Source organism: Aricia agestis, chromosome 1 (assembly GCF_905147365.1).
Source record: "Aricia agestis chromosome 1, ilAriAges1.1, whole genome shotgun sequence".
Taxonomy (NCBI): Eukaryota; Metazoa; Arthropoda; class Insecta; order Lepidoptera; family Lycaenidae; genus Aricia; species Aricia agestis.
In genome coordinates, this window is record NC_056406.1 from 3966976 (window position 1) to 3978986 (window position 12011).

Genomic DNA, 12011 nt, shown 5'->3' on the forward strand with positions numbered 1-12011 from the left:
GATATTGACCTGTAGCTATCTCTTTCTTCCGCATGTTTTTTATGTAATTGTATTGTTGTCTCACTCGCACGAAGCCAAAACCGAGATGCAAGCGAGACAGCAATAACGACGACATGCGAAGACAAGGGTGAGGTTATAAAGCTGATCGCACATGTGTTAGCACTGAAAACGCCGAACGCACCGCATAGTACACGAAATGCGTACGGCGCGGACGAAAGTGTGAGGTTTAACATGATGTCATACAACGAATTCTAAAATGCGGCGCGTTTGGCGCGTGAGTGCTGATGAATATGCGATCTTTAGTTCTCTGCATATATCATTTTTCTGCTTGCTGTCAATGTGTTTTTCTCTCTATCTTCACACTGGAGCCCGAATACTTGTAGTAATATAGTCTGTCAAAAAAGTGAAGAAATTAAAAAGTGGCAACATCGTAGTGTCATCCCTTTCAAATCAATCTAAGAAAAAAGGGTTGACACTATGATGTTGCCACTTTATAATTTCTTAATTTTTACTTTAACAGACTATAATTCTTAATTTCTGTTTCTGACACATGGTTGTTTTAATAGTATGTAAAATTAATATATCAACGAGATCATTTAGTTTAAGTTTACTGTTCAAGACAAATCAAGACAAAAAGTTCAAGATTTTTGGGTTGAGTTTAATCCAACTTTATAAATTTTGAATGAGATTATGGCATTTTACTATAAAATATGGGAAGACTACACAGAGTTGCTTGTTTTAAAAACATTTTATACTATAATATTTAAACTACGAATAATAAAAACTAAGGAAGAGTAACTCCGTCAAAAAAAGTGCACCAAAAGGCTACAAAATGTGACCCGAATACATGCATATTTATGCATGTGTTCGGTACACATTTTTCGTGTATCATCGAGTGACATTCAACCAGTTTGACATGACAATTTTGTCAAACTCATTTTACAATTTGTTTACATAGGTTTGTTTACTTACGTTTTACATAGCTTTTTACAATATTTTTGTTGTTAAAATGCCTAAATGCCCTGTGAAATGGTGTAGAAGTCATACATATACGGCTTTTAATACAGGAATAACCTTTCATCTGTAAGTGTATTGTTTAAAATTATGCTTAAATTTCTGTATTTTTGTCGACTCAAAAAAGCACAAAAAAGATGGTTTATTTAAGTTGGATGTTAGGTTATTTGCGTAAAATTAAGCTGGTGTCTTTGTATTTGTCTTATTAAATTAACATGTTATTCTAAAAGTGTTAATGTTATTCTAAAAGTGCAATAATCAAAAAATAATATAATTACAAAATTTTTACAAAGTCGCCATGGACAGTGTTATGCAAGATGTAACAATTTAATCATAAACGAAATTTTAGGGTCTGGCTGACATTATACTAAATGCGTTATAAGATGAATGGGTATGCTCATATTTCTTGCTACGGATTTTTTACAACAAAACAAAAAAAATATAATGTTATAAATTAAGTTCAATCAACAAAAACAAATAAGTATTTCCTTTAATATTGTAAATGAACAAAATAAAAAAACTGTTAACTGTTATTAAAATATTATATTAATTGTGAGTTATAAGTACAAAATTTACGTAAGATTTTAATTTCAATTCTGTAATAATTTAGCACATAGATTTTTGTAATCTGAAAACGTCTTCTCTAGGTGCTTGGACAGTTTTAGATTCGCCCGAGTCGTACAAGGTTTGTTCATTATTATTACATGTATATTATTATTATTATCGATGTCTTAAGGATCAGAGGAAAATGTTTGATTTTAAAAAAATAATAATGTGCTCGTTTCTTCGTGATAGTAGATGTGCTTGGTGTATACTGCATAATACTATCCGCTTTTGACAATTATTTGTTTCATAACTATGACAATGACAATAACCGCGCATGTCGTCAATGTCGTCCGGCGCGCAATATTATGATACGTTACCTGGGATACGACCTTGGCGAAAATCTGAATTGTCATATTGTAGTGTTCGAAAAGGAGCCAAATTTAAAACGGTTGAAGTATGGGAGTTACGTTTCCTTAGTTTTATTATTCGTAGTATTTAAAATTATGCCTCGCAAGCCGTGTGCTTGCTGCGATGTTCGAGGCAGGACCCCAACGCCGCGTTCAGACGCGCGTTTTCTGCTGCAGCGACAAACGCACGAGCCATTAACGCGCGCGTATGAACGCTTCCTAAGAGCCTGTCCAGATGAGGCGTTTTACGCGGGAGTGAGCGACTCGCGTGCTTTACGCGCGTACCCGAGGTACTAGAGCTACATATATCGCGTTCAGATGCCTACGCGCGTTTTCTTACTCGCGCGTAAAACGCTTGCAATGAGCGGGACTCTCGACTCGCCCGTAAAACGCGCGAGTGACGCGCGAGTCGAGATGCAATGGAAATTGAAACGCGCGTATACACCTCGCGCGTAATACGCATCATCTGGACAGACACTTTAAATGGATGTTGTTATATGGACACAATTATTTTTTTATGTAAGTAATGAATAATAGTAGTTTTTCAAACTATACATAGAATCTCTTTAAAAGGTTCATCGTTGATGTCAAGATATGAAACGTATGTAAACTATTTATTTCTTATATTATGTTTGTGGCCGTCATTCAACTCTGTTGATCTTGTGAAAGACTAACCTTCATTTATGTAACATTATGTGTTGTATCATGTATGGTTACACCACTTACACCGAAACGAGAAGAAACGAGGTGCGACGCGACGCTGTGATAATAACGATGCAAAGTTAAATAGTCACACTGTTTGACATTGTATCGCGTTAACGCATCCTCAAATCGCGCTACGTTTCGTGTATATAATCGTATAACCCTAAAGGCATCGTTCCGATTAACGCTGCAAGCAACCGCGACCGACAAAAATTCAAATAGAATACCAATTTATGAAGGCTGTAGGTTTCATTTTCTACCGACGTTGGTCTAGCGACCCATACCGGCGCTGCTTTGTAATGGCCTGGGTCATAAAGTGGCATTTTTGTCGATCCCGGACGCTGCGGCAGGAATCGAAAGACACCTTAACACTGCAATATACTTACAGATTTTCATAATTATTATGCACACCAAAGAATACATTCGACAAAGACATAAATATTCAATAAAGTAGCCACCGCCGCATAACAAACATTTTCAGGAAAATTTCAAATATTAACGAACTTTTACCCTGAATTTAAAGCGTTCTACGCGTTTTTTATGCACTGCATATGCGTTTTTGGCCAACTGTTATTTTAATATTAATACTTTCCATAATTCTAGATCACTAGGAATGAATTAACAATAAAATTACTTATACATTTTATTACATTTTACACGCTTGAGTGGCTCAGCCAGATTTTTTATAACCAAGTCTTGTGTTTACTACACCTCAAAACTTAGACAAAATGTTGACCAACAATGTTCATAACGTACAATTATTGTAGGTACAATAAAATCTAAATAATATTAAAAAGAAAGTAGTCATATAAAATAAATTAGAAATAAATAGGTATTTAACTTTAATTTATTATAATCTACATATTTTTTAAGTTCTAGTAGTTTCTGTAATTAATTTGATAAAACTATTCTTTCGACGATCCATCTATCATTATGCTCTTTGATTTGGGTATTGGAGTACTTGAATAGAAAAAGTTAATATTTTTAAACGCTCTGAAATATTTTCGTTTTGCAATTTCTAAAAGCTCTACTTCATACATTAGTTCACACATTTATTTTCCTCTCACTCATGTATCAACTGACGTGTTCTAAATCTCAATTTACACGTGCCGGTGACACGCTATCCGGTGTTAACTTCTACCACAGAATATTAGAACATTTTCATACAAACTTGCATGTGCAAGCGCCGGCTCGAATTAAATGCATCCGCTCGAACGAGCGGCTTGGCCAGCGCGATCACAAGCAATTGATAACGATTTATATAAATAGTGGCACCACCGCGCCACTGATCTCGCATTACAGCGGCCAAACCGCTCGTCCGCGCGGACGAATTTAAATCGAGCTTGACCGCACGCAGAAACATATCGGCTAACGAAAGATAGGCATAAACACACACACATCGGTCACGCCTGGTTCGTATAAACATGTTCTACTATTTACTGCGTTTCTACCTTACCTAAACTGACTAGTCTTCCGATTTCGTTTTAAAGCGTTTGAACAATGATGTATTAATCCGACATTTACTATTCACTACGAACGCTGCGCCGGCAGGCTTTTCCACGACGCAGTATTATACCTATGTTGGGATATTGTCATATATTTGAATATTGTTAGGTATTGTTATATAAGGAGACTTTTTATATATTTAACGCGACAAAAGAAGTATTTAAAACGTCAATCGTAATTTAAATTATAATACTTATAAAAATGTCCCAGAATCAACTAACTTCATCTCTGGTCGAACCAGACTTAACATTCAAATAACGATATAATCTAATGAATCGAAGCTTACGTTACATCTAATCGAGAAGTCTACTAGAATTTCAATCGATCCTTGTCGATTTAAACTAGGAGTGCTAATTGTATCTACAGTATTGTGATTTAATACTAAGTCGCATGTTTATCTTAATTACAGTTGTATGTATTTAGCATGTACGTAAATATCAAGAAGTGACTATTATGAATTTAAATTAATTAATTTAAAATTGTTCACTAATTGACGCCTTTGTCACAAAATCCCTTATGTCTTTTGCCTGTAATTTATTCAATTTCAAATGTTATACACACATTAAGTGCTACAAGCTCAAATATCCCTTTATTCCTCCCTAGAAATTACTTGCCCCACATTTGGCGCCACTGCTTTAGCCTCCCATACGATGTTAGCTGCCCCATGTTGGGCGCCATTGCTAAAATGTTTCGATTCAAATTTTTTTTAATTCATTCATTAACGTTCTACTAAATCTTACTTTAATTATGTATTTAAGCTGACTAGTTTGTTGTTTTACATAAAATCAAATGTGCTTTAGTCTGATAAGCATGCGACTCAGCAGCTCTTATAACATTTTGCCTTAAACCTAAATATGTATATTACTGTTAAAGGCCAACTTCAAATTGTATATGTATAGTAGTAACAAGAAGTCGAATAAAAATAAATAATTAGGGCTGTTAAGAAAGGTTTTGATTATAGCGACAAAATCTTCAAACAATCCCGGAAATATTAATCTATGTAATATTATCACAAAAATAAGTAATTAATAAATAAACTATGTTATTTAATTAATACATTTCTTATTACTTAGCAAATCTAAAAATTAAATTATTAAAAAATAATACTTTCAGTTAGTTAGGTTTGGGCCGATTTTACGAAAATTTATTTCGCGATCAATATTAATATTTATTGCTTTAAGAAGGTAAATGTAAATGATTTCCGAACATTTAATAATACCTTTAATTTCATTCTAAAGATAGCTATTAAACATTTAATAATTGTAAACTACTATCCAAAATTGATGCTTAAAACCGGCCCTCTAACATTCTCCTGAACGAGACCGAGTACGAAATGTACCGTGTAATAGTAACTTCTTTAAATTACTTAAACATTTCGAAATCGAAATAAATACACGCATTAGTAAATTATACTAAAAATGTAGATTAAAAAAAAATTGTAAATGGAATGCACCGGTCAGTCGACGACGTCCATCTTGAGTGGCGCGGGTTTGCCGATGGGCTTCATCGACAGCCGTATGCCGTTGCCGGTCGAGTATTTCGCGTTGATGATCTCGTCGTCGCTGCTGGAGTCCTCGTATTTGTCGTCAGTTTTCACTGCCGTTGGCTCCGAGTCGGAGGACTGAAATGAAATGTGCGTGTTAACTTTTGTGTGGAACAAAATCTCGTTGGATTCGTATTTGGAAACTTTACCACGCGGAATGTTCCAAATCCGAATCCAACGAAAATTCTTAATACCGCTGAATCTAATATGGATCCCTTCACCTATAATAAAGCAAAAGAACTTAAACAATAACATGCTCATACCAAACTTGTAGCAAATAAACTGCAGAGTGACAAAGTCCCATTTAAGCATTGCGTACCAACAGCATAAATTAGATAAATGCTTATGAATAAGAAACTAGGAACAAAAATAAAGAAAATGCAGCAAAATTCACAAAGCAAATGAAGTGTTAGTAGAACGAACATTTATTTCTTGTTCCTCCCGCGCACGATGCTGGTGGGCAGGCGCGTCGGACGCTCGTCGCTGCTGTCCACACCCTAAGAACAATATTTAGATACATCTAGCACAACTAGCATACATACAAGATGAAACTTACAGTTGACAATGGTCCTTGGAGAGATATTTTCTCGAGACAAGATAGGACAAAAAGAGACAAAAACTGTTTTAAAGGACAACCTAATAGTAACTCTTTGTAATGTCTGAACTTAATAATTCAACTCTGATAATTCCAATAAGACTAGTACCTATGCATTATTGTAAAGTGTCAGAGCTTAAGACACTCCAAAAAATATATAATTGAAAGTTAACAATTTATAAAATTCAAGGTCAATATAAAGGAGTTGAAGTAATGATGAATGATGGCACTTACGTCAAAGTCACCGATAGTGAACTTAGTGCCGGCGTCCGCCACCAGCTGCGCGGGCGGCGCGCTCTCCGGAGACAACACCTAGGCCCGCCAGTGTTAGTCACATACACAATATGAAATGACAATAGCAAAGTAGCAGATAGGATAGCACCATGAAACATTTTAAAACCTAGGAACGATGCTTTAAATATCATTCAACTTAAACTTAGAAGATGCTCTGGTAAAGTCAATCCTGGGTTTAAATATGATGTTACTTTCGAAAGAGATTAAACAATAATAAGTACGGAAGAAACAACTAGTTAACCCAAGGTTAAATTTATCCTAAAAGGTGCATTAAAAGATATTCAAGCTAGGTTTTGAAATGGATCAGTAATGTTGATAAATGTGAATGTTGATAATAAGTTTGTTATATTACATAGTGTGTTAAGCATATCACTGGCAAAACGACACAAGATAAAAATTTATACAAACATACCACCAGAAAATCGTTTTAATAATAAAGAAAAACATTTAACTTTAGATAAATATTTAGGAAAACCGTTTATCCAAGTTGATAAAATATTATGTATAAGATGCAACATAATGCAAGATAAATCACATAGGAAATACATTTTTAATTGCCCATCAAGTTAAAGAAATTCCATAATACCCATGTCCTAAAAAAGTAATGATGAGAAGCAAACAAGAACCCAGAAGGATAGCACTCACCATATTTTTTTTCAAAATTTTATAAAATATCACTTAAAATGATATTTATAAAATAAAATTGTTTTATCAAACTTGGTCATAGTCATCACAGTTGGAGGAATTAGGAACAAAATATAAGAAGACATTTCAAATGACTTACATCCTGATCGCTCATCATTTCCTTGGTGGACACAGTCGTCTCAATCCTCCTGATGGATCCCTGATGGATGTCCACATCGAGAGCCAGGCACTGGAATCTTCGGAGAAGCAGCACTATGGGTATGGGTAGTACACCAGCTAGAATCATAGCTACAGCAATACCCAACACCCAGGATGGGTACGGAGTCTTCTCAACGCGACCCTAGGAAAGAAAACGTTATTGATTGTATCTAAATGATCAACGACAAGTTTGATGGGAAGATGCTTGTAAATCCCAAAGAGAAGGCCCGTGTTTATTCGACAGAAGTTAACAGAACCTAAATTACGAGCTCTAAACAAATGAATGTACTTCATCGCAGCTTATATTAGTTATCAACAAAATGACTTATTTTATCTCAGAGAGGTCTCAGAACCTTGATGCCTACAACAAGAGACACTTAAATAGAAACAACATACAATTAAAAGGAGAGCTAAGGTAATATTCATGGTGTTTACCTCCTCAGCATTCCAAGCGCCGTATGTGGGCGGGTTGATGAGCATGAAGACGAGCGAGGAGAGCAGGATGCAGGTGACGATGACGGGGCCGACGTAGCGCCAGGTGATCTGCCAGTACCAGCCTGGCCGGTAGCCCGTCATCTCGTAGATGTCGTTGGTGAATCTGTAATAGGTGAAAATGGATAAACTACCACAAAAGTAATTAAAAAGAAACTATTTACACAGGAACATGATAATACACAGAACAATGACTAAACTACAGTAATTACTTTTAAAGAAGGTAGTCTTACTCATGTAGATATCAAAAATTGTAATTAAAGTATTACGAATTCCAACGGCTATCAAAATTCATAAAGAATCCTGAGACTTGGCTTGTGGAATATCGGAAAATGAAAGTTAAGAAGTGGACAAATTCAAAAGATTAAACTTAGAAACAGTAGAAGCTATACCTTTCATGTCCGTAGATGTAGATGACGGATATCATCTCGAGCAGCGCGACGACGACAAGACCGATGGTGCCGGCGAACGAGTCGAACATCTTGAGCCAGTACTCGCCGGCACCGGTCGTGAATATCAGACCGACGAAGAAACAGAACGTACATACTGAACCTGTGAAATGATTTTAGTGAAGCATTTGACTAATCTTGTAATAGTACATTTTCATACCGACTATTTAGTCGGTAATCAAACAATATAGAGTCTAGACAAACGCTTATTGGTTGTACCGTCTTTGTGATATTAGGTATTAATAATTTAGTTATGTGATGTGATGAAAAGGGTATATCATAAACTTTTTAATCGTTGTCGTCGTTATCAGTCAATCGTTTAAAATCTGCAGATTGTTTGGTCCAATCATGGCATTTTATACTCTGCTCCACTCGAAAAACAGACTGAAATAGTCGAGTTTCAACAGAATTCAACTCACCAGTAATAACGGGTTTGCTCATACGCTTGAAGAAATCAATGTCGAATATGGTGCAGAGCATGCCCTCCATGATGCCGATCTGGCTGCCGAGGCCCAGGGAGAGCAGCATCAGGAAGAAGATAATTGACCAGAACGGGGCCGGGGTCAGCTTGAGGATGGCTTGAGTGAACACGATGAACGCCAACCCGGTACCCTCCGCAGCCTGGAAATGAACTTGGACTGTAAAAGCCTGTTTCACCACAGACACAACACACAACTAATCTAACAGAGTATAATCCATCTGTCAGATAAGTTGTGATTTGTGAACAGCCTACCCGGCACTTATTTGACGACCTCTGTGGCTCAGTGGTGAACGCGTTGGTAGCTCAAGCCGGAGGCCGACGGAACAAAAAGTTTTCAATGTTCCCGGGTCTGGATGTGTATTAAATATGTGTATGATATAATAAAAATCTTAAATATATGTATAGTATAAAAGTAATTTCCGTTGTCTGGTACCTGTAACACAAGTCCTTTAGGTACTTAGCACGGGGCCAGACTGCAAGGTGTGAAGCGTCCATAGATATTATTAATATCAGTAAGCGGCCATAAGTTTGAGAAATGTTTTTCTTGTGTATTTTCAGCGTTTTTCTTCAGTTCTACATATATTTTTACTTTATGTGGTGATGTTGTTCTTCCAACATGTCCGTAGCAACCTTTGCATTTATAGCGCTTTTAGCTAAGTTACCATTTAAATAACAAAATGAAAGGAATTCAGCATTCGAAGCACTAGCGAGACTAATACAGCTGTGAGATTTGATCGCCAGCCTATAGCTATGTTCAGGGTTTTGCTTTCGAATACTCACCTCCTCCAATTGTTTGCTCATGGAGCACCCAGTGAGGTTCAAGGCACTAGTGACGGTGGAGTTGAGGTTGGGGAACTCCTCCTTGTAGTACTCCTCGGTGGAGTTGAGCGTGAAGGCGCCGATGTGGTGCAGAGCCAGCACCTTGATCTCCCTGGAAACGCGAAATATATCATTATAGTACTTTGGTCTTGGACAATTTGCTTTAGTTGTTCTAGGAATTTAGGAACCGAAGTGGTTTGTCAAAATTCAAAACTATAAATTATTTGACCTGTATTCATTTGCTCTATGGACATAACGAATCTCAAGCGCCATGACACTAAGCGTATTGGCGCAAGTGGGCCTGAAAGTTTAAATAACACCAAGTCCCAAGGTACCGAAATAAAAACGAAACCGTAACATTCTTTTGATCAAAACTGTACCTCAGGCTTTTTAATGTGGAAGTCTAAATTACCATATTCATGGAATTATCCGGGGTCAAAGGAAAGGGGTGTCGATTGTCAAAGCCGGTATAAATAGACTTAATTATTTTGTTATCCTCTCGATGGAAGTATTTCCGAGCAGCCGAGCTATTTTGGAACGTTCCGGTAACACCAATAAGGTCAGGTCTGACCGCTGACATTTACTAAATTTAACTATACGATTTCATCAGTTGCATTTTTAGGGCACGAATATTTTCATGGACGATAAATATACGCTTCTGCTTAAGTATTTTGGAAGGTTATCAAGTAATTTATGTGATTATTGTATCGCGTGGGCTGTGTGCCCTAATCAATAAATGCATTATGTGAATCAAAAGGTATGGAAGAGAATGTCAATGTTAATAAAACAATTATAGTTGATCTAAAAGTCAATAGTTTTGTGTTGGATAGGTTTTTTATAGGGTTTTAGTCTATTTATTGTTATTATTTCCGCCCATATTTTTTTATAAGTACAAAATATTTCTAATTTCTATCAAAAAAGTTTTAAAGGTTTAAATTATTATATTGTACCCAATCCCATCTAAAAGCGAAATATACTAGTACAAGTAGGTTTAAATCAAGACCTAAGACTGAAGAGATCCTTAATTTTGTGATTGGTATGGAAGAAGGGTGAAAAAAGACAAAGTATTAATACTTACTTTAGGGTGTGCCGTGTGTGTGTGTGTGTGTTTCTTGTATTATGTAAAGAGTTCACTGTGAAAGTAGTAGAGCTGAAAGAACATTTTTTATGGTTTGTATGTGAAAGCTCCCAAGCTTCATGAATTTGCCTATACAAACGTTAAAAATTGTTATATGCTGCTACTTTCATTGTGAACTCTATAGGGACACATACACACTCTAAAGTATTATCAGTTTGTTTCGTTACACTCTGTATACCTATAATAGCTCCCACACCGGTTTCGGTGACGGTGGTCGATTTCATTGAAACTAGGAGTAATTTTATAGTGCCCAAGTGTATGCACAGTACACAAGAGCACTCTCTATTCCTTTACTCTCATAACCCAGTGGGACGGAAGATCGACACGACTGGCGAGAGACCAGGCGCAGGACCGACTTTTTACATGCCCATCCGACGCATGGATCATCTTACTTGTCAGACAATCAGGTGATCAGCCTGCATTGTCCTAACCAAACTTGGAAATAGCATGTTTCCAACGCGGGAATCGAACCCACTACCTCCGAGTCAAGAACCGCGCTCTATACCACTAGAGCACGGAGGCGTGTATATTCAGCTCATAAGTATATTTGCAAACATAACTTCAATAATAATCAGTCTGGTCGCCACGGTCGCATAAAATCCCCGCAGTATGAACTATGAACTTATCTTTATAGCATTCTTTATAGACGTGGACAGTGCACAGATTGTATAATGTTCCATTTGACCCGACATTTGAGATCTCGTAAACAAATAAATAGCGCTCATTGAGCATTCAATCACAATTATTACTTACACAATATTATACGAGACAGGAAATGAGAAATAATAAATGTTAATAAAAGTTGTGGGCAACTTCGCTACGCACTGGACCGTTTAAGAGGATACCACAGCGGCTAGAGAAATGAAAAAAAAGTACGTGTAATATCTATAGCTGTCTCCCTTACCTCAAGCCTATACCGCAGAACGCGATAGAGACAACTGCAGAAAATCCAGAAAATCAACGATTCGTTGTCCCCTGATTCCTTCTCCAAAACTTAACCGATTTAAGTACTTTTTTCATTAAAGATTAAAAAAAGGCTTGAGCTGTGTTCCTATGTTTTGCTTTTTTTGTATAATCTATCCAAATCTGTTTTCTGGACGTTTGAACACAGTGGAAAATCTGGCCATTTTTTTGGGTTTTTGAACGTTCATATCTTATTTAATAATTAAATTATGAAAAAAA

At 36.4% G+C, this 12011-nt stretch overlaps 2 protein-coding genes across 5 annotated transcripts in view; both read right to left on the bottom strand.

The window, feature by feature from the left end:
- The window catches only part of LOC121730067 (glucose-6-phosphate isomerase), a 262618-nt gene that overhangs the window by 37875 nt on the left and 212732 nt on the right, over positions 1 to 12011 (bottom strand). The gene's annotated exons all lie outside the window — the stretch shown is intronic.
- The window catches only part of LOC121729996 (sodium- and chloride-dependent transporter XTRP3A), a 39147-nt gene continuing 31796 nt past the window's right edge, over positions 4661 to 12011 (bottom strand). The window contains exons 7-14 of one of the 4 annotated variants that reach the window (XM_042118799.1): positions 9653 to 9803; positions 8811 to 9012; positions 8335 to 8494; positions 7886 to 8048; positions 7392 to 7592; positions 6548 to 6625; positions 6142 to 6215; positions 5659 to 5796 (exon numbers count right to left, since the gene is read on the bottom strand). In XM_042118799.1, coding sequence (XP_041974733.1) covers positions 6144 to 6215; positions 6548 to 6625; positions 7392 to 7592; positions 7886 to 8048; positions 8335 to 8494; positions 8811 to 9012; positions 9653 to 9803 — 1027 coding nt within the window. In that variant the 3' untranslated portion in view covers positions 5659 to 5796; positions 6142 to 6143. Of the gene's footprint in view, positions 5797 to 6141; positions 6216 to 6547; positions 6626 to 7391; positions 7593 to 7885; positions 8049 to 8334; positions 8495 to 8810; positions 9013 to 9652; positions 9804 to 12011 lie in introns of all 4 variants that reach the window. The other 3 variants (XM_042118816.1, XM_042118808.1, XM_042118791.1) reach the window with 3 other exon arrangements.